Source organism: Mastigoproctus giganteus, chromosome 12, assembly GCF_048544385.1.
Source record: "Mastigoproctus giganteus isolate SK-2022 chromosome 12, ASM4854438v1, whole genome shotgun sequence".
Lineage (NCBI taxonomy): Eukaryota > Metazoa > Arthropoda > Arachnida > Uropygi > Thelyphonidae > Mastigoproctus > Mastigoproctus giganteus.
In genome coordinates this window covers 137,509,301-137,533,180 of record NC_143586.1, presented here as the reverse complement: position 1 = coordinate 137,533,180, position 23,880 = coordinate 137,509,301, and the positions used below count along the sequence as shown (strand labels likewise).

The 23,880-nt window shown below is 39.8% G+C and overlaps 1 protein-coding gene across 1 annotated transcript in view; it reads left to right on the top strand.

The window, feature by feature from the left end:
- LOC150077450 (LIM domain only protein 3-like) overlaps positions 1-23,880 on the top strand; it is a 155,589-nt gene that overhangs the window by 130,764 nt on the left and 945 nt on the right. The window contains exon 4 of the mRNA XM_090386826.1: positions 10,708-10,833. Within this exon, the coding sequence (XP_090242952.1) occupies positions 10,708-10,833 (126 nt within the window). The remainder of the gene's footprint in view (positions 1-10,707; positions 10,834-23,880) is intronic.

Genomic DNA, 23,880 nt, shown 5'->3' with positions numbered 1-23,880 from the left:
TAGACAGGTTTTGGGGTAGGTCAAACTGCCTACCATAATTATGTTAAGAATTACACAAAAATTAGTGCGTGTAACATCACATAAATCGGTGATGCGATTAGCTGTAAGACAACTCGACGTCTTCTAATGAATATTTATAAAAGTGCATTAGAAATTTGTCAAAGTGTTGAACAAACGGTGTCCTGGGTGGAAGACTATCTTCTACGCTTTTCTCGTAAAATTAGTGATATTGTACTACTGGAAAATCTTAGAGCATCTTTGAAAGACTTCAGATATTTCTACAGCTGTAAGTTATACAAAGAGCACGTTTTCTGACAGTATGCATATGTGAAAACCAACCCAGTTCACCTCCATACAGTTGCTGAACCTTCTCTTTTAAGATTTAATCCACATTTCTTTTCTAACAAGAACTGCAGAACTATCGAGTGGTTTATTTATTTTGTTCCATTTCTAAAAACATTCTTTGAAAATTCCACAGAGGCTCTTCCAGATTCGCATTTTCTGCGTGAAACCGATCTTAATAAGACCATATCTTAGGGAAAGAATGATTTACCGTTTGGAATTTAATCTAAAATTAATGCTAATCCCTTTCACTCCGAATAAGACCATAAGTGACAGTACAATCGTACTACGAGGTGTGTTCCAAAGGTCGGTTTGTCTATTTTTTAATATTTTTTCGGGTGAAACCCCTGTTACTTTCATCTAATATGGGCTAATTTTACCAGAATTAAAAGTGGGTCAGCATTAACTTATCTCCCTCCCTCTGCAAAGCAGCTCGTCCGCTTCCAGCTCGAATTCCACGTACATCTGCAGGCTGGAACTGTCGACACATCGTTGCCACCGACAATAACGTCGTTAGCGATGTCAGTCGGCCGCACTTCTTCCCGGCCGAGTGACAGCGATGTTCTTATCTCCTTTCTACAAGATGACCTTTCACCTCCACTGGAGTACGTTCCTTTGCCCACATACTCCAGAGCAGCACTACTGCGTAGGCCAGCGACTTTGAGCAGAGCATTCCTCCCGATTTTTTCCTGTAATGAGTGCAAGTTATAGGAAACAAGACGGACAATTCCAAAAGAGATACCCTGTTCAATCAAGTTGTAGAGGTCACCGTAGATGGCAACCCTCAACGACTTTGCTAATGGCATGGATGAAATCGTGCATCCGGTACAGAGGGCGTTTCCAAGTAATACTTTTGAGGGAAGCTCTCTCACCCAACAGAATTTAATGATACGCAATTGGCTACACAATCAAATCCTAAAAGTTCTTCCAGCCATAGATTAACAATTGTCCAGTGGACTTGGACAATTTTTTATGTGATCACCAACCAAATGTGAGGACTGTTTTGTTTACGAAACATTTTTCTATTTTTATTTAGCTTCCTATATTCCTTTCTATTGTTTTGTTTCCTCGAATCTCTCAGGGAGGACATTTATTCTCTTTCTTGTCTCTGATCGGGGATGGTGAAATTTGGGATTCGTATCCACGCCGATTTTCCAATCAGTTTTAAACTGCCATTTTTGTTATGTTACACGATGGAGAGGTACGAGTTCATTGCCACTATCTCAAGTCCGTTTTCCTTTATTTTTTTTTACGTCCATCGGTTAGGTACAGGCTGCTCTTGCGCAAAGAACGTGACCAGCTTAAGGAAGATACTTGGAGATAACGACATCAAATAACTGAGAAATTCTAACAGTCAGCAAGTAGGGGTAATTTATACGGGCACGTTAACATGTAAAATAGACAGAAGATCCAGGGTGGTACGGACATTTCCTGTAATAGTCCTCATCATTTCCCCCCGTCCCCCTGCCATAATTGAGCCACTTACAGCATTACGGCAGCCAGTAACTTATGACCTACCACCGCCGAGAGGACACGGCACATTACAATCTCGCCCACATTACGTACTGCCTGGCCGCACGTGTAGCATGCAGACGACACTTAGAAGAGCCCCCAGACAGCCATTAGGGTGGTGAGCAATAGTAGCTGGTATCATGGGGCCCCCTCCGTCCGTTGATCACTAGCGAGTCGCGCTCTGAGCCTGCAGGAAAGCCTCGGGACGTCCTGGCAGACGATCTACGGTCTAATCAATCGTTTGTTTGTAAATGAGGCGTTTGTATGCACGGCTTCGTCCCGGGGCCGGGAAGAAGATGCCGGCTGCCGCTCCGTGATGCCGAGGGAGGAGACGTGCTCGGATTGTTTGTTGTCGTGTGCCATTTGACGGCCGCCATGCTTAGATCAATCTTAATGCCTCTGCTGGAGAGAGGAGAAATTGGACTGAAGACACACCAGAATTTCTTTTGTTTCAAGAGGAAGAGTCAAAGTGATCGTAAAAAAAAAGAAAGTTACTTTTCCTGCATTTCCCCGTTAAAATAAAACATAAAATATATCCTGGAGATTTTATGGATTCTGGGTTCTTAGAATTCCATCATATGAATCAGCCTCTTAAGTGTGAGTTTCTTGGCAATAGACCGCTGTGCATACATTTATTTGTTTTTCCCATAAATGTTTTTGGCACGATAAACTCCACATACAATTTTTGTAATTCAAATGGAAACGTTAGTTTCGATCAATTCGAATAAAATAATTGTAAAAATGCAATTCAATATAGAGAGCAGCGATCTTTTTCTAGCTACTAGCAAAGTGTGTCCCCATTCTTTTCTCATAAGGGCATTTTGTTTTTCGCAAGAATTTTGCATAAAGATAAGCTCTGTGGAGAGTCCATTTATGAAAAATGATTTCCGATTTCAAATATTCTTTAATTGGAAGTTAATTTAAGAAAGATCTTATAAACTAACCTATAGAAATAACGTCTTTATATATATATATATATATTTATTTATTCATTACATTACGCGGTCCCTACCCTGTATTTGTCCAAAGTGGGAAGGACCCTCCAAGACGTCACAATATATACATATTAGAGCGACATAAAAATATATGCATATAAAAAAAAGGTCCAAAGTCCAGATTGAAGTGTCCAAATCCAGTTTATAAATAACTGTCAGCCATTTCAAAGTCCAACATCACACATCATCATCAGTCAAGATGGCCATGGCAAACCACAATAAAAATATTGAATCTTCCAACACTAGCAATGTGGTTCAATCTACACTTTTCGTCTCAGCAGCGCAAGGAACTGTTTTCCGCACATGCTGCATAAGGAAGTCCTCATCACGTCAAAGGGGCCATCACGCAGCTACGCCTTAGTCTGTAGGCATTAGAAACTCCACTGAGAAAAGCCTGTACCACAGAACTTCCAGCACAAGAAGCTGCCCTTGACAATCACAAAAATGGTGACAGCACCATGATTTACCAAAGGATGTCAAGTGAAAACGCCCTCGTGGGTAGCACAGTTGATAGAATCGCCGTCCGCCCCACGCCGGGTAGAAAGGACCTAAGTTCGAATTCCGTCGAAGCGTGACGAATTTTTGCTTTGGAACTATCTTCCATACCTGCAGCTGAAGTCCAAAGCATTTCAAGATCCTCGTCCACATCACAAGAGTCTGATCTGCCACAGTGTCTTTTTCCACCACGGGGGACCTCCAATTTTCTCGATTAGTAGACCTACTCCTGGCAGAAGAAGGATTTGCATGCTACTCCACCATTTGGATTCCACTACATGAACTCATGGTTCCATTAATGCACAGCAATGCAACCCAAGGGCACAGAATTCTAGCTAAGCCAGCTTATACATCGCACTATACTGCAATATCTATCAAAGGCTTCCAGAAGAAGAAGCGTCCTATTAAATACAGCAGTTAAAGTCTTGGAAAGCCGATAAGTTACTTTGCGTTTCCGCTAGAACTGTTTCACAGCCTTCTACCATACCACCAAGATTACTCACTCAAGATAACAATTCAAAACCCCAGGGGCTCACATCTGGTGAGTATGGGCTTGGCACACCCAGGGTCCTGAGCTGGATATCGTTATTCTTCTCTTTCTTGGTGATTCCCTTCTCTCTCTCTCTCTCTCTCTCAGGAATTTTTTTTTTTTTTTTTTTTTGGCTGGTGCAGCATAAGCCGCAGACTTCCTTGCACCATGTGGCTAATTAGTAATAATAATAAATACAAGTGGCACATCTCAGGAGATCTCAGAGTTATCGGATCCTTTTGGGTCTAAAATCTGGATATATAAAAAATTGCTGCTTTTTGTGCGAGTGGAACAGTCCAACCAAAACCGCTCATTGCCAAACTAGGATTTGGTCTCCCCATGAACCTTTGTACACGGAAAGAAAAAAAAATGCCATCCACGAGCCACTAGTTAATTCATAAAGTTGGTCTAATGAAGAATTTTCCAAAAGGTTATGGACACGAATGAGATGGTTTTCAATATTCAAAAATAACTTTCCATATATTAGTGATGCAAAAATCAAAGGTCTATTTGTTGGTCTGCAGATCAGAGTCACTCAACGGTGAACGTTTTGAGTGTTAAATTCTTTGAAAATGGAAGACTGTAAATCCTTCAAGAAGGTTTGTGAAATTTTTTTGTATAGCAAGAGAACAGACAAAATGCGTTCCTTTACCTCTAAGGATGCTATTCTCAGAGATTGATTAATTTCCCTAGACTGGTAGCGTCCCGCCCCCAAGCGCATCGATACTATTTTCGTCTAGGTTTAGTGTACCCCCAATTTTATCGATATTATTTAAAACTTAAACTTAGAATTGAAAACAATGGCAAAATTGTTTAATTTGAGTTTGTCAAGTTTTCAGTTCTAAGTTTGGGTTTAAATACTTTGATATACAGCTGATATTAAGCTAATTTCAGTATTTCAATAGTCATGCAAATGAAATATACGATGGATGGTCCAAATACCACAGAGCAGCTATTAAAGGACATTTCGGCTTCTAAACTAAAAGGTGAAATCTTTGTAACTTCGGGTCAATCAAATGCCACTCAAATCTGTTAATCAAGTTTCTGATGGCATACTCGGCCTCGAAGAATACTTGAAAGGGGTGGGACACCAACTGAACTGTGCCAAGAATGCACAAAATACCACAAAAAGTTTTAAATGACATTCAAGTTTGGGCGAAAAGCCAGGGATTCAGAAATTTTCATCCCACTCCGTACTTAGTCTTATATGAAATGAGGGATTCGTGTTTAGTGACTGCTTTCAAAACATAAGGAAGAAAGTGTACGCCACTCAGTCATCTACAAGGCTTGAGAATCCTGTGCTACTGGTAAAATACATACAGAGGTGCTTAAACTACAATCTCTGTCCTTCTGAGTCGTGGCTTTCAGCGTTCCCTTTGGTTAAGTTGTGAGGTCGTTGCAGATAGGCTGTAAAACTGCTCGAGTAGCGTATTAATGGAGTCTATTCCACGATAATCCTTTTTTTTTTGGGGGGGGGGAGTTGAACTCCATTCGTACACTCGTGGGCATAACTGATTGATCTATATTTTTCCACATGCAATGAATTAACCGCTACAAGAAACTAAATAACACTGTTGCGCACCTGTCACTGTTATTACCATTCTGGAACCCCCACACGCATACAAGCCGGCCAACGTGCAGCCTTATTTTTCATGGGACAAAGATCCTTTAAAGAATTAGAGATCAGTACTGTACATCAAATATGGACAAAACGTCCTGGTGCATTACCCTTATCGTGTAATATGAGCAGAGATACCAACCAGATGACGACAAAATAGCTGAATTTAATATTATTCTTTTGCTACCACATATCGTAAAGAATTCCATTACTTCAACTTAATAATGTTGCACAGATTCAAGCTCACTTTCGTATCCCCATAAAGGGAAATATACCCACTCTCCACCAGCCATATATAGACATCATCAACGACATAATATAACAGCATCTGTTAAAAACGCGAGTATATACGTTCCAGTATATTCTGCTACACTAAATATTGATGCTAGCAGTAACCTCGAGTATTGACTGCAATACACAACGAATGGTTTTCTTTACGACAGAAGGCATTTCACAGTAAGAGCCTTTAAAAGACAATATTCGACCCGGAAAGGACTTTGATGAACTAATTCCCTTAGTGGAATGTTCTGTGGTTTGTTGCATACAACGGCGAACGCGATTTCCCATTTTGTACCCAAGAAAGGCCCTAAAATTTCTGAATAAACATCCACTCCCATCGTGGCCGTGTCGCTCCATCGTCCATCATTATCACTTTTCGTAGCCTAAGAGAAGCGAACAGAAGAGGGAGGAGGAGATAAAAAAAAAAATAGGAAAGAGAGAGAGAGAACGCATACACTTTTCGAACTAAGGCAGGGGGGGAGCACCCCTGAGGCAAGAAATCACGATGGGGGATTTTGAACGGTGCTACCGCTAAACCCTTGCATTCTTATTTCCAATTTCCCTGCCGCTGTCCATTTCGGATGGGGTATTACGGCTGAAATCACTCGCTCGAGACCCTTCGCATAAGACCGCAGCAGACCAATAAACGTGTGCAAAGCTTTCATTCCTCTGCACTATTTTATCGCGACACGGAGTGATTGCCGCACACCAGGTTCCCTGCCTCGGGCTCCGAACTTTCCATGGAGCAATCATTGTATAAGCGGTCATCGGAGTCAGATGAAAATTCGAGCCTTTTCTCCCCACCCCCAACACCCCATCCCTTTCTACCTCTTCAAGATGAGGTTTTAAAACCGCGCGCAATATTCCATCGTGTCCAGGATGGGATGTAGTGTCGCAGGTGATAAAGGACGGAGAGTGTTCTGGTGGAAATTAAACGTCTAATAGGGGGGGGAGGAGGTTACGAAGCTCCTGGTGATAAAGGAGGAAGCTTTGGAAAATATTGGAGTGTTCGCAAGCGCCAGCGTTCTCCCAGTATTAGGTGTGTAGATGGAATACTTGTTGTCGAAGTAAGTATGGGGGGAAAATGACGTTAGGAGGCTTTCGGAATAAGGACTGCAAACAGATGAAAAGGATTTTCGAATCCTATCGCGTCTGGAGAAGTTCGTACATCCTGGAATTAATCTAAAGGGATGCGTATGTCTAGTTTTTTTTTTCTATCTCTCTCTCAGTTTTGTTCTGAAGAGTAAAAAATAAACTGAGCATTATTAAACTCTGCAATTTTATTAGAATTTTTAAAAGAAAAAAAAACTTTTTCCGATCCCTAATATCGGCAAAAATAAAGGTTTCTTTTTATATTTCTGTATTTTGATTCTCCCAAATGACTATATGTAGTCTAAAAAATATTTATTTCATATTAGGTTTGCCAGAGAGAAAAATCTCATCCACCCATATGTATTGTTTTTAAATTACGGGGTCCTCTGGCCGGTTTGTTTGTTTGCTGGATGAAAAAACTTGGGACCAGGATAAAAACAGTAAAATATTTACAGCTTAGCTTGGCAACTATAAAAGGATTATGTAAAATGTCCACCTAGAAGGGTGGAACCACCCTAGTCTGTAGCTGATTTTATACTGGAGAGGGTTGGATTATATCATCTCCACCACCACCAATTTATATCTTGTAAATTTCCTTCGTTCAACATAAACAGAAATTTCAACAATCTAAAAGACTTCACAAGGAGAAAGGTCATGGTCAATATACAACTCCTACTTGACGTTTACACCAGTTCAAATACAAAGTTAAAGTTCGAGGCATGCGCAAGAGATCAGGTGGTAACATTATCGTATCATTCCATTCTAATCATCCATTTTCAATCCACTGTAGAATGAAGGCCTCTCCAGCAACTTTCCAGTTCCTTCTGTTTTGTGCAATGGCCATCCACTTATTCCATAGTATCCTCAATAACGGGTCGCGCTCAGCTGACCAAACTTTTCGTCCGATTAAGGTCAAGGACAAAACGCTTCTTGCTACGATGTATTCAGCGTAATAATTCCTTTAATATCGAAGAGAGATGCGTGGTTTTAATTTTTGATATTCTTGCTTTCTCCGGAGATTGTTTTGCCTTCCATTGCACTGACTGTCTTTTAGTTTCTGGATTGTACTGGAACAGCCAACTTTCATCGCAAGTAATTACAGTCCTCAGAAAGTCTGGATCTTCATTTTTTTTTTTTTTTTTTTTTTGTTCAAAACATCTTCAAAAACTTGGAGTGTTCTCATTCTTTGATCTTCATGTCCTTACCATGTCTAAATGTCCTTACCTGGTCCACATTTTCATCAGTTTGTATGGATACTGGACGGCTTGGTCGTTCATTGTCTTCCACTTTCTGTCTCCTTTATAAGCATCTTTTAGGCCATTCAACCAAGCAAGTTCTTGACATATCTTTCCCATAAACTCGACGCAACAACTCATAACTTTCAGTTGATGTTTTCTTTAGTTTTATTAAAATTTGAGGCGGATTCATTGTCGATCCTTTGGCTGTCATTTTTCCGGAAAACTGCAAAAACACAAGATAATGAAAACTTGTTTCACTGCAAAGCGAATGAGCGTGTTGGAACGTGACTAGACAGACAACCAGGGAAAGATTCAAGGTCAAGTGCTGTGCCTTTTTGTTTCATAGGCGTTTGATATGTAGTGGCTGCGCGCACTCTTCTTATTTAATAGCCCACACCTCGTACTTTGTCCACCAAAGAATTAATGATTGGAACAAAAGCATAATGTACTCTTTTCCAGAACTGGTTATACGCTAGCAGATCTTCCTGAAACTAAGTTACCATTCCTTATGAGTGGCTTTCCTATTTTTCAACTTTTAAAAAATGTTTGGTTCTATTTCCTTCGCTGACGAAAGAACTATCGGTCTTTTTCCTGTGGACTGAGTTTGCCAGTCTTAAGAAGAGAAATGATTTTTACCCAAACGAGCTCAGGAATACCTGCACACTTTTCCTGTGGTAGTTACATGGGTCATTATAAAGCAATTCCACCCAGTTGTCTTAAAAGAATCACTTATGGTTATTTTAAATAGAAAAACCTTTGGACGAAGCTCATTATTATATTAACAACCAGCTGAATACTCTGGAGTACGTCCTCTTCCTCCCGGTTAATGCGCTCATAATTTGTATGCGCATATATAAAAATACATTCATTTCCTCTCTCTGTCTATCGCAATGTTTGAAGACCTCTCATGCATGCCGGGAAATTGCTTTGATTATGAGAACTATAAACGCTTCCAGCTGTCAATAAGAATTACTAACCTACCTCCACCTTTTCTCTCTCTCTGCAACCTTCTGGATTGTTCTTTCAGAAACGGTCTTCGACGATCTCTTCTACTTCCCTGCCCCCCCCCCCTCCATCTTTGACACGTTGGCGACACATAATGACGGGGTGTCGGAGTAGCACGCGGAAGAGAATGACAGCTGTTGGCGCCATTATTGCTGCAGCCATCATTACGAAGTTGGCCCTGTCCTTCTAATTAATTGGTGTAATATGATCTAATAGTCTAGCGACAGCCAGCGCTAATTGGCTCATTTCCATGAGAGATTAGGACTGAGGACTTATCGCTAGAGGTCTCTATGACGTGGAGTGGTCGTAATGTGTGGCCACGGCGTCTCCTTTTGCGTTCTTCAACGACGAAGACACCGTGCCCTGTAATGAGGCTATTGTCGTTAAGATGAAGAGATTGGCGCGAACTGGTCCTCATTTAGAAGTTGCTTAACTCTCAGCGTTCGTTGGGGCTGATTATCGGGGATATAAAATATGCTCATCTTGTTCGGGGTTTTTTTTTTTTTTTTTTTTTTCTTTCTCGCTACCCCGCACATGTAAATTACTTCGGAGAAAAATGCGGGTCTTTAAAGAGTCGATTAGAAGTCTCGTATAATTTGTGTCTGTGCGCCAAATGGCACCGTAATGATCCCCTAATCATGCCCACTGTATCCTTCCTCACTGAAAACATAAATTAGCCGTTTTATTTTATTCCGTCCACGCGCTGCGGTAATGGCGATACATCGTAGACGTGTTTCTGCGTGTGTGTTTGAGGAATGTGATGTAGCTCTCTCTTCTTCACCTCCCCTTGAACGCCCCCACCAGTGGCAAACAGATGGATTCAAACACGGGGGGGAGGGGGGGCTTGATGAACTCGGCAATTCCACAACAGACAGTCAGAGTGGGAACGAGATAAGACAACCAGGAAATAAACGTAATAATAAATTACCCGGGTAAGAAATTGCGCTGGTGAAGTGACTTTAAGTGACACGCGCGCGCGTGCGTGTGTACAAATAGAAATACTCGGCGGGAGGGAGTAAATAAAACGGAAATTGTAAGCGAGATACAAAAGTTCAAAAATTTTCCAGCTTTTCGTGTTGTTTTATAACACATCTATTCTCGACTCAATACGGTATGCTTCTGATAAAGAACTGGTAAGTGCATCTCGACACGTTTAAGCTGCCAACTTTGTTTTTAAACAAATTTCTGATACTCTTGGTATAAATAAGTGCGATAAAGGGCTCCCATCAAGTTTGTCTTTCTAATTTCGAATATTTTAAAACGTCTTAAAGGCCAATAACCAAATTGTGTACACCTATAGGTTAATGTGTTACATGTGGCGCCATCTCATGTCTATTACGGATCCTAATTATGACGTTTTTAAATGAAGGAAACTTTTCGCGAGTGTATATTTTTTTTTTAATACCAAGAAATACAGCAAAAAAAACAATAAAATCAACTCATATTATTTTGTTATAAATACTTTTTTGTTTTTACTCCTTTTGAAGTTATTTGAAAATGTGCCCAAAGTGTTTATTTTCATTAAATATACCGATTAAATTAACTTAAGTTCTTTGAGAAAGAAAAAAAAGTTTTTAATAGCAAATTTCATTCTTTATTTAGGTTATTCGGGACGACAGGACTCTGTTCTGCATGCAACAAAACCATTCCAGCCTTTGAGATGGTCATGAGGGCTCGAGGGAATGTCTACCACCTTGAATGTTTCGCCTGTCAACAGTGCAACCACAGGTAGGTGTTGTTGATACCTGTAGATACAATATTATCTTCAGACTTTACTCTTAGGTACTACGCAATTTACACCAATAGAAATTTGGTATCGATAATCATTTTATTGAGTGAGAGAGAGTATTGGTGAGAATGCGCATAACAAGCAGCGCTATTTGATGCGTGTAGCAGATGTCACTTAAAATAATTGCTGACGCACGCTGCGGTAATATAATTATCTTCAAATGATAATTATAGAATACTAGAATGACATTTTATCCTTTCTATAATAAGAATGCTACAGAGAAGGCTGGTTAAATTGGCTTTCGTAGGTTGCACTCTTTGGATTAGAGCCAAGGCGACTCAATTGATAAAGTGTCTGCAGATTGCGTGTGTTCTAAGGCCAGTTTCTGTATGGAATGAAAACAGCGGGAAAATCCTAACCCCTCCTCCTTCCTTAAGGATGATTATGCTTGGCATTTAACGGGTGGAATGCAACGGAGAACTCATGGATGAACACCTACGGAGCTGCCTATTGTCTACTGAGCACCACCTAAGAAACTGAACCTATAATATGAAATTTTTTTTGTGCTAAAATGAATGTGATAAAAATTAACAAAAAAGCTACTATGCTATTCAGAAAGGCTCTGCTGGAGGAATTTCTATAGTTCTACTTCAATCATCGAGGCTGTAGTTAGCTGATCTCAGGCAAAGGGCCCCTCTCACCAAGTTATTTCGGGATTTTCATCCTGGATAACAACATACAAATTGGTTCGCGAGCACACGTTTGTACAAGCATAATCCACAATGGTACAATGTGGCTCAAGTCGCTGATGCTCCCTAAACCCAAACAGCAGAATACAACAGGGACTGTGACAGCATCCGAACGCAGGTATACAGAAGGAGTATTGCTCTGCCACTAAATAAAAGAGTATCTATAGGGATCCTTACATTCAATTCACCTTAGAGGATCTAATGACCCAGATTATGACGTACATCTTTCCTCCCAAAAAAACGATGATTTTGGGGTTGGGGGAGAAGGATGCAGCTGGGGAAATACTGCCAGAAGCGGAAAATACTGGCGCACTGCATATAATAATTAATTTTTACCAATATAAGATCAGTTGTACAACTGGAGTCTGCAAGGAAGTTTTACAGAAGCGATCAAAAGAAAATTATAACTGCTATTGGTTTTCCGGAGCATTAGCTTCTTAGACTATGTTGCGCCAATCTAATATGTCTCTATATGGGGGTGTTTCTGGGTCAATTTGTACGTTGCTCGGGCAGAAAAATCCGAAATAACTCATAGGGAAACCCTAATCCCTCCGCATGAGATCGGCTAACTACAGCTACGTGTGAAGAGTCCAAGAATTCTATGGATTTCCGAAGGGACTAACCAGACCTCTCAGAAGGACTGAAAAGTGAAGAAACCACTATTCCATCACGAATTCAAAAATATTAATAATAAGTATGATGAACTTACTCTCATCAGTTAAGGTTCCAATTCATTACAACCCACATTAACTTAACCGATATACATTAATACTTCTTATATCATAAATATTTTATTGCCTTAACCTTCTTTACACCTATACCAACGACCTTCCAACTAAAGACTTATCCCAATAGCCAGTAAATCCACCTTTAGCCCTCAGAAAAACTTGGATTTCTCATGGCATGGGCTCAATGGGATGTGGAAAGCGTGCCACTGGGACTGTGGTCAACTGACTCAACAGCTTTCACAGTTGTTGCATATTGGATAGTTGAGGATCCCCCACTCCAACGATCTCTTTCCACGTTATCCAACAGATGTTTAAGTTGGATTGAGATCTGGTAACTGGGAGGCCATCACAGCAGTTTGAACTAGCTCTCGTGTTCCTGGAATACATATCCTACTTCTTTATTTTATATACCTGCGCCTGCTTCATATCGTATGGTACGAGCAAGTGACTCTGTTGCTGAAGGAGCACTCCATTTCACGAAAAAGGGTGTACCTAATAAAGTGGCCACTCAGTGCATTCTGTTACAAATACAGCTGAGAACCAAAGAAGAAATTGCAGAATAGGTTAGTGGCAGATGTTAGGAATGCTGAGCAATTCCGTCACTCAACAGCTAAATGAAGAACATTATCAACGTATTCAGCCATCCAACAAGAGCATAAAAAAACAAAAAGGGAAGTTTACATTGACCAGACCTCCCTACTTAGAATTACACATCATTAACCCGCCTACTGAAGTTATTGCACGTGTTCAAGCTCTTCGGACATCCTCTAACGTAATTAATACTTTATAACTTTTCCAATACGGCATTAACCCGTCTTCGCATTCCAATATGCCTTCAGGAATATTCGGAATTCCAAAACTACTGGCTTACTGTAAGGGGCCGTTCACAAACTACGTAAAGCAAGGATGATTGGAGGATAAAATGGCATGAGAAGTTAATGCTAATAAAGCAGCTTAAGAGAATAAGCTTAAAAACCTTCAAATTTGAGTAATAATTAGAATCCAACGACACAGATGATTTTCATGAATAAAGCTGACAAGAAGCAGTCAAATTCCCAAATAGGAGTAGCCAAAGGAAAATCTCTACTTCACCACTAAAAAGATTACAAACTTTTGGGTTAAAAAGGTCTTAAAGAATATCTTTCAGATATTGGCAGGACTTAAATCTAGACCTTTTCAAATGAATGACCAAAATCATGAGGAAAAAAAGGAACACCCAGTTCTTTTAAATCCCTAATTGCGCCAGAGTTTGAAAACTTTAGAAAAAGGAAAGAGAAAAATCGAAGCTTTGGATCCAGCTACTCCGTTCCACCTCTGAGTTATCTTTATGTGATTCTTTCCATTTCTTTCTCCTTTCTTTTTGTAGATTTTTCAAACTCCAAAGCTATTAAGGTTGTCTGAGGGCTGGTAGTATCTGAGCGTACACAAAATGTAGCTCGCCGTTGAGATGTACCATCGGTGTAATTTCTCCACAAGTTAAATCATTGGGTTATCATAAAATTCAGCGGTAAAATTACTCAAAAATCGACAATCACAGCAAATAGAACAAAACATCGTCATATGGAAAAAGCAAACTGGTCTACACGAGGAACATTAAACTTCTTCACACTCTACAAACACTACCCGAACAGATAACAGAACTGAGTACCAGAAATGGACTCGCTCACTTGAAAAAAGCAGCAATGGACAAATGTTTTCTCTCTATCTTCAGTATATAACAAATTCCAAACTTATCTATTATAGTGTACCAAAGGAAGTTTATTCAAAATAAACATTCTCAATGACCATGGAACCGTTGACTACATGCATCTTGGAAGCGTGTCGTCTTTGTTTTAGCAAAACAAATTCATCCATTCTCGGAGAACAAGGACAAAAAAGCTAATCTTAAGACTGATAACTTTATTATTATGAGAGCTTGGCAAGCGGAATGTCGTGGGTTCCCTCAATAATCGCATTTACAGAAGGTAGCTAACTATGGTGTGAGATTTCCAAATTGTTAATCCTTGAGAAAAAGATCAAAACAGCATTAGAAAACCTAAAGCAGATTCAGAAATACCGATGTTTCTGGACTTTCTCAGTTGGTGATAGGATAAGCAAAATTGGGATCCTAGAAAGAAGAGGAAAATCATAAGGTTATTAGAAGACCAAAGAACTAGATATGTTGTGGGAAATCCTACTTTGAAAAGCATCTAACTACGGATCCGACTGAAAAGAACATGAGGAAAGTCCCCAATGACAAAATAAATCTGAAACTAGACTTTCCAAATGAGTAGTTAATGTCTAAACGTCTATAACCTCACAAATCAAATCCCACAATTTTAGAACAAGCTCTCGGCACCTGATTTGATTTTTCAACAGCCCTTGAAGCTAAATTATGGCCCTGAAGATTGCCACTAGGTAACAGATAAACAGTACAAGTAATCTCCTTTATATTCTTCAATTTTCTAAATATAGAAAATTCAAAAACATTATAAGGATTGAAAAGGAATAATTTATTGGGGTGTTCAAAGATGTAGCTTTAGAAGTCTCGCACAAGGGTAGAGTGCGGTTTAATGTACATTAGACAAGATCAAGGTGATGGCCAGACCCCACTTAGAAACACCTGACTCCAGTTATAGCATATGGCTTGTTTGCTGGCTGATTGCCATATGTGACGTCAGATCCATAAGGTTATAGACTTCTCACTTTGTCCCAGAATAGTTCTGTTACAAACTCAATTGTTCTGCTACTTGTTGATCTTGGTGTTGTGCTTTTATCATGCGTTTTAAAAACGTTGAGGATATAGCTTGAAGGGGCACTGTCTCAAAAAAGTAGTTTCCATGGTTAAAAAATGTTTACAGACTTTAATAGAAAAGTAATGATCCAGGAGATTGTGCGCAATGGTTTATGTGACACTGTTCGCTGCCAGTGATATGCAAAACTCTCCGCCATTAGCATGTGGACACTGACATCAACAAGTATGGACTTCAGTTCTTGAAATAATTTGTTACTGTTTTCTTCATGGATGGATTTCTTCATTGGATCTTCATGGAGATCCAAACTGCTATGTAGGTCCTAACATTGAATTCCGACTAAAAGGTACGCATAATAAACGATTATAATTTAGTTTGCGTATTTCCGATAAGGCATAGATTAAATAGCCCACAGAGTTATACATAAATAAACCCGATTTGATCCATGAGTAAAACACGGCGCACAGTACCTCTGAGTTAAGACGACGTGTTTGGACAAAACGAACAGAAGAATTGTACCAGACAATGGTTTAGACATTCATCGAAATGTTGGAGCAGAAATCGCCATAATTACAACAGAGCAGATGTTATCTCTTTAATAGGACATTAACAGTGCTGACAAATGGTACAAAGACTATACTCGAATAACGGATAAACCTGTGCTTGATCAGTGGACTGACTAAATGAAATCAATTGTGTATCAAGTATAACTAATTGTCTTAACAATGAACAAAGCATCCAGAAAATAATAAGAGGCCCCCATGGGCACGACAAAGTCTGTGACAACACATCCTTCAGTTCGATGAACTTTGTGGTATTCATTTTCAAAGTCCCTTCATGCTGCAGAAACAAATTATGTCGTGTGTATTGTATTATATACGAGATGAGATCAAAAACTTCCACTATTGTATTAAACAAAAAGAGGGAAAAAATGTCACTTACTGGATATTCTCAAAATAGCCCCTAAGACTTTATACAGCAAGTCTAGCGAATTCTGTTGAGCCTTGTTTGTCTCTTTCAGCACTCCCTGCGATTTTTCGTTCCTAGAACAAGAAGAAATCACAGGGTGCTGGAACTGAAGAATTCGAAGAGCGAGGAACCACAGACCCGTTACCCTTGACCAAAAATTGCTGCAGATTCAGGCTAGCATCAGTATATCTATGAAATGTCAAAAGTACAATTTTGTTCTTTTTTTAAAGATCGATTAGATTGTGCACCAAAAATTTATTCCCAAGAACCAAAATGTCAATCAGAATTTCAACATAAACTTATACATCGGGTACTATCATCCTCTCTTCATCCATCCATATTCTCCAAATTTTCGGTAATTTCCTCTTGTTCCCAAAACAAAATTTCTACACTCAAAGCCGAAGTTTCCTCAATGTCTAATAGAGATCCAAAATGTTCTAACAGAAGCATCATCGCTGGACTCGCTGACCACTGGAATTTTAAAATGAGTTCGTAGAAACCAGGTGGCACAACAATCAAGGTGTAGTTCTAATAAAGAATCTAAGAATGTTGTTCAAATCAACTTCCTAAGAAAAATAAAATTAAAGCTTTCAAAAATAAACCAGTAATTAGCTAGCATCGAAGATTGCGAATTTATTTTCTTCGTGTCCTAATCCTCTCTTCACGAGTAACCGCCCCTTAGGCTAAAATGTGTCTCAATTAGCCAGAACTGAAGAAAGTTAGTACACTGTAAGCAACGGTGTGAACAGTTTACCCTCTGGAACCCCCAGTAAGTTGAAGTTAAGCAATAGGTTAATGACTCGCAATTCTAGCTTAAGGCAGGACTACGGTGGTATAAAAATTAGCTCGTTCAGCTTTAATTCTCAAGTAGTTCTTATAATCCACAATGTTCCGTATTAAAATTCTAATAGATATCGCTAATTGGCATCACGTTAAGTTAATAATCTTATCCTTTTGGAATTTTACAAAAAAAATTTTGACTTAGAGCTGCGTTCTAAAGACAAGATTTATGATCAAATTTCAAAATATTTAAAAATACCACATTAATCCCTTTACGTTTAGATCTGAATCATCTTCTACAGCTTTTTAAAATGCTCTGGTTACAAATAGATTAACTCGTTTTGCGGATAAGGCAAACGGAACAGTCGTCCGAGCAATTACCTCCGAAAATAACGAGACTGGAACTTTTCGCCCTCCCCCGTTCACTGAAAATTTGGCTGATTCTATTTTATTGATCCTTAAAACGCAAGAGTGGATTAAAAGAAATGATAGCACACTTCCACAGTGCCATATGCATTATTATTAATGGTAATATTAGTAAAATAATAAGAGGAGTATACCTCAATATAGTGCGTAGAACCCTTCCGTATGAACCCTTCCTTCCTTACCTTCCCTCCAGAAGGTAAGGAAGGAAAATCGTTTTGAATATTTTCGTTTGACTCTTTTAATTGCGTTAATTTGATTTTTAATTTTTAATTGTTTTAAATTGATTTGTATTGTGTTAAATTGATTATTTAATTATTTATTTTTTACTCTAATGTACCGGTAAGTTTGCCGATTTTTTCGTTTTTATTTCTGGAGGGTATCATACGGAAGGGTTCTACGCACTATATTGAGGTATACTCCTCTTATTATTTTACTAATATTATTATCAATTTAGAACATATTATTATTATTATTATTATTATTATTATCTGTTTATTTCCATAAGGAAACCACCCCGGGACGGCAAAGTGCCAGGAGGGTGCTAAGTACATATCAGGGTACGAGATACTACGTGCAGTGGGTTACATATACTGAACACGTAGTCTCGTCCCGAAATATTATATACACATTTTATGTTTAATATATACAGTATTTACACATTAATGATTCTGTACATACATTATACAGCACATATAACTTACATATTAACATAACTGTTACAGAAGGTATATTTTTACAGTCAACAGATTATTGTTCTTAAAGCAGAAAGCTTCACTTTTATTCACAATTCTTTAGTACTTTGCAGCCGATTCATATTTCAGTAAGTCTGTACGAATCCTGGAAGATCTCTTTCCGGTATGTTGCATCCTCACACAGTTTTTCGGCATCTATCTGTAGTGAGTTAAATATTCTCGCTGCATTTGATGGGAAGAATCTTTGCAGGCTACTAAGATTGTTCAGGACTGAACGCAGTGGATTATTTAGTTCTCCGCAACGTCTAGCAGTGGCACGCGGTTTAACTAGAATATTATCCAGGACTGGAGCATCCACTCTGCCTGTGAGCATTTGTGTGAGAGTGTGTATGTTCCTGTTAATTGTCCGCTGCATCCAGGGTGTGATGTTAAGGTTTGAGTAGAGAATGGCCCTTGAGATAGTAAAAGGGTGGCCAGCAACTCTGTTAAGCCATCGCAAGAACCAGTACTCGATCCCAAGGACGGACTTATAATGTGAATCTGGAGCTGAAGACCAGATTTGCGAGGCATACATTGCAATTGGCAGGACACACATTAAAATGTACTTGGTCGCTAGCTGAGGATCCCTAATTCCTACCAGTTCCTGCCTAGTAGCCCATAAAGCGGCGAATATTTTTGTCTTCATATGGGCGAAGTGTTGAGCAAAGGTGAGTCTGTCATCCCACTTAAGACCCAGGTCCAGGTGAGAGTGCACTTTTTCCACACTAGACCCGTTCACAGAGATTGAGATGTCATTTTTATTCTGCTTGTAACTTATGGTCATTTGGGCAGACTTCTGTGCATTAATACGGAGCCCGATGCAATCCAGGTAGCTCTCAAATTCTCGGATTGTGCTATTTGCCATCTGGCAAATACTTTCTGCTGATTCATGGTCTTTGGAAGTGATGAAGAATTGAGTAGCACAGCTCTGATTCATACTATCTATTAATGGTAATGAAGAGTAACAAAGTTAACGAAATAAGTTTTAAATCGTTTGACTATGAATTACATTTATTTGAGCTGCTATCGGATTTTGTACCAAGGTGACTAAGGCCATGAGAATGTACTTTGTCTAAACTGTCTGCATTGTATAGTCTTTTTTTGTTTTGTTCTTCTGGATGTAAAATCAGTTTCCGAGAAGGAATGCTCCGCGATCTCCGCCAGAGACTGACTAACTCAGCCACCTTGCGAGAAAAGGCCATAAAAATTCCAAGTAGCGAGGGCTCTTATTCACTTGACTCACCGAATACAGGGGAAGATGAAATGATCATCTCAGTGTGCGTTCAACGTCTGTAGTTTGGGGGCCCTAAAAAATTCCTGTGCCCCAGAGAGATTGTTCATGACATAACTGGCACTCTGTAGAAGGGAGAGATGGACAGTAAAGGGATCCGTTACAGGAAGAAAAAGGGATAGAATAAAAACAAAGAATGCCGCATAATATCTTCAAATGAAGCTGACATCGGAATTGGATTTTGGCCCATTTAACAGTTTAAGCAGTTCAGCATTTACTGGTATAACGCCTGCTGCTGCTGGTACACGGCGTGTTCATTATCACGAGAGGATTCCAACGGTTTGCTTCGTTCCAAGATGCTAATAAATCTGCTGATTGAAACCATCAGCAGAACCCAATTATAAACATCCATAAAATCTCTGAAATTCTCGTGGCATCGCCACTTGGACACGCAAAAAAAGACAATGAAGGAGGGAGGGTGGAGAAGAGAGCGCGCGACTAACTTGGAAGTTCTTCAGTTCGCAAAGCTGACACACAAATGAGACTTGGAAGTGGAAGACACAATTAAGAGGTCCTACTGGTACTCCCCCGGCTAACGGTAATTACCTTCTATAAACGACACCGGGGCAATAGTCATTAGTGTGGTCGGGATGCACGGACCGTATTCATGCAATTCCTGCCTGATCACTGACAAACACCACTCGTACTCAATTGGCGGTAGTGAGATTCAACGTCGAACGACGAAACCCTTTAGGTCTAATTATCCCGAATCCCAGAGACGTGTGTGCGTGTGTGTGTACAAACGCGCCTGTGTTTCATGAAAGGAGAGTTTTCCACTTCCCGGCTAGTCTGTTAGATACTTCCAATTAGGTCTAATCAGCAGCTTCATGAAGAGTTATAGCCTGGTGGCGGGAGGGTTAAAGAGGCGATGGCCAGGCAATCAGGCTTCGAACGGGAGCCTGTTAAGCCTAATTAGGCTTAATGAGCTCACCAAGGATGTATTATATGTAGAAGTGTATTGGGGCAAGTCGGACAACATCTTCGACGGCCGGGCACATAGAGACCCTCTTGTTAGGCCTAATGAAGGTTAATTAGACGGGACACGAACTATTATGACCCGGAATTTTAAGCAGGCAATTAGTCGCGTTTCACGACCGTCCGCCATTAATTACGGGGTTTGTTTGTTTACCTTCCTCGAAGTATGTTTGCCCACATCCGAGCGTATTGTCTGGGCGACCGAGAGCGACTTACAGAGCACAGACGTTGCAGTCTCTCAACATTAATAACAAACACTTTTGATGGCACAATGTAGGTAACGCTGAGCAGCACCAGGACTAACTACTTGCTAAACCAGCGTGCTCGCCAATGGCTTCCGCCGCAGCTCAGTGCAAATGACATTGTAATCTTCCCCGTGCTCCAACTCTCTAACCCCAGTCTCTTTTTCTCACTCTGTCTCGCTCTCACCCTCCCTCCATCCCTCTCTTTCTCTCTCCTTCCCTGTCTCTCAACCCCATCCACTCACTCTTTTTCTCTCTCTTTCTCTCCATCTCTTCCTCTCACTCTGTCTCGCTCCCACCGTCTCCTATCTCTCAATCCTTCCCTGTATCTTCCTCCCTCCCCTTTGTCTCTTCCACTCGCTCTCTTTTTCTTCCCCCTGCCTTCTCCCTTCCTCACTGTCTCCATCCCTCCCTCCCTCTTCTTCTCTCTCTCTCTTCCACTCGCTCTCTTTTTCTTCCCCCTGTCTTCTCTCTTTTCGCCCCTCTTTTTTCTCTCACTCCCACCGTCCCCTATCACTCAATCCTTCCCTGTCTCTTCCTCCCTACCTTCTCACTCTTCCACTCGCTCTCTCTTTCTTCCCCCTCTCTTTTTCGGCCCTCTTTCTATCTCTCTTCCTCTATCTTTCTCTATCCCCCTTTATCTTTCCATCTCTGTGTTACTGTCTCATTCTCTCTTCCTGATTATCCATCTTTCTCCTATTTCTCTCTTCTTCTATTTTTCTCATTGTAACTTTCTCACTTCCTCTTTCTCCCTCTATCTTTCTTCTACTTCATTTCTCTCTTTCCACCCGTTCTCTCTCTACCTCTCCCTCCCCTCTCTGCATCGCAGAATAGTGACGTTTTATTTGTTCTATACATTAAAAGAAAGCTTCCCATTTTTCTTCCACTCGCTTCCTCTTTCTCCCTATTTATCCCTCTCTTCCTCTTCTGTTTTTCTCCCTCTATCTTTCTCTGTTCTTTTTCTCCGTCTATCTCTCCTCTCTCATCTCTTCATTTTTTTTTTCCTGTCTATCTCTCCACCCGTTTTCTCTCTTCCTCTCACTCTGGATCAGAAAATAGTGAAGTTTTATTTCTTCTATACATTAAAATTAACCGAGTGCTCTTTAACAACCAATGCGTCTGTGACTCTGATCCACTGGCATTCCCAATGGATCAGTGAGAAACAGAGCGCTCATTTGGTTTCATCCATTCTTGCAGAGTACTCAAACTAACCGTATCTGAACGAAAGCTGAACCTATTTAGACTATTAAAAAACAAAAAAAGCCTTTAAATAAACGAAACAATTTTACCAGAAATCGCTGCTGCTTGGTAGAATAATTTTAATTTATCTGTCTCCCAGTTAGAACTCACAGCTGCCTTAGAATCGTCTTTCCAGACTTCAATCACACTTGAACTATAAGACGGCATTATTTCTATCTCAGAACAACAACGTCACTGTTCCCAGAACGACTCCTCCCCCCTCCCTTTTTTATGAAAGAACACTTAGGGTGTGAAAAAACAATCCTGGGGAAAAAAAATCCCAGGAATTTTCCCGGTAGTACCGGTACACTACTATAGCAACAGAGTTCTAATAATAGTTGGTATTAGAAATACACGAGGGAAAAGCGGATGTTTTCTTTTGTTAAACACGCGCAGAATAATCTTTTTTTCTTCTTTTTTTCTGTAAATAAAAACGTTTGTTAAGTTCTTCGTTTACTTACGAATGAAATTTAAATTATCGAAATGCATTTCAGTTAATTATGTTACTTAAGACGAGGAGAAAGTATCTTTTGTCATCTAACGACCCGGGAGGGCAGTTAAACAACAGATATCAAATAGAATTACTTTGCGCAGTTAATTAGCTGTAATCCACGAAAGAGCAATTTCGAAGCCTATCGAAAATTCACGGACTGCAGTGTAAATAGACAGAAGGTTAAATGTTCTCATTTAAGCGTTTAAATAATAAAGGTGATCATCGACTCATCGGAAAGGGCTCTTTTTCACCCAAAAGTGTCAGACAATCTGATTTCTTCACGTTTGGCACGTACTCACAGCGCTCGAAATCCTAACTGCAAACGAAAAATTGGTCTCGTGAGGAAAGCCTTGGTGAGTACATTGATTAAATCATACAATATGCAAAGATAAAAGAAGGGGAAGTTTAAATATTATTCTGTACGTGGACAGGAGCGTGTCACTGCACGAGACTTGCACTTACTTTAACAGCACCCGATCTTTTTAGCCCCTTTACCGGCTAAGTGGCTACGCCACATGCCATCCATTCCTAACGGTATGGAATCATTGTTGGATCTGTCAATGTACGGTGGCGTCCTCTTGTGTTAAAAATGAGTTTAAATTTAAAAAAAAAAGAAACAGCCAGAAGCACACTCTTAAGAATACGGATTTAAAAGTAAAGGCGAAATTTCACCATCTGTCTCTCGGTCTTAGGCATCTTCAGCTATAGTAGCCATAGAAATAAAAATGCGCAGCAGAACGGAAAAAAATATGATGGATGAAAGCGGACATGTTCGAAGTGTACTGTGACGTCACCCGCGTGAAATATGACGCAGCACAAGTGTAATCATATTCTCAAATGCTAAACTTCAATGGTGAATAGCATTACTAGAGAGAGAAAGAGAAGTTAAGGGAGAAGGGGATGAACGGAGAGTTGATTGGACAGGTGATAAAGAATAAGGGCGAAGTATCTTATAAATAATTATAACAATAGCTTGGATGGCTACAAAGTCTTATCCTTCTGGTAGCACATATCAAACCTCGCAAATCTGCATTGCAAATGACACAAGTGAGTGGCGCCTTCTTCATTGTTTTGGAATACACACCAAGACTCTAATGTAAGAAATGGGCTTTTAATGCTAATTCTTCAGCTGTCTCTGAGAAGCGGCAACACTGACTCTTTAAAGATGGTTGGTAGGACTTCTCCTGTTACCTGCAACAACAGTCCCAGACCGCAACCAAGGAGAAAAAAAATAAAGAAATCGGCTGAGTGAGTTTTACAAATAAGTGATTCGTAACAATATGAATGAGTTAAGAGAAATGGTAATCCGATATATTTTCAATAAACTTCAGAAAGTAAAATTTCAATGAGAATCGCTTGTTGTCGCGCTTCTAAACTCGCTTTGTAACAAATAAAATACTCGTTTTTACCCGAAGTAGTCTGAAACGAACGAATAAATACTTTTTATGCTTTTGTTTTCGATTTTTATAGCGCATGCGTAACACAGATGCGCAATCCAAATATTAACTCTCATTTAAAAGATATTTCTTGGCTAAAAGTACGAAGGAGTTTAATTATGCACGGGTAATGCACTACCTCGAATATGAAACGCTTCTCGTCGGATACCATGGATGGGTAGGTACCCTGTTGTTGCAATAGTGACAACCCAATTATGAAGTATAACTGTTATAGTGCGAGTAGGTGTACAGTTT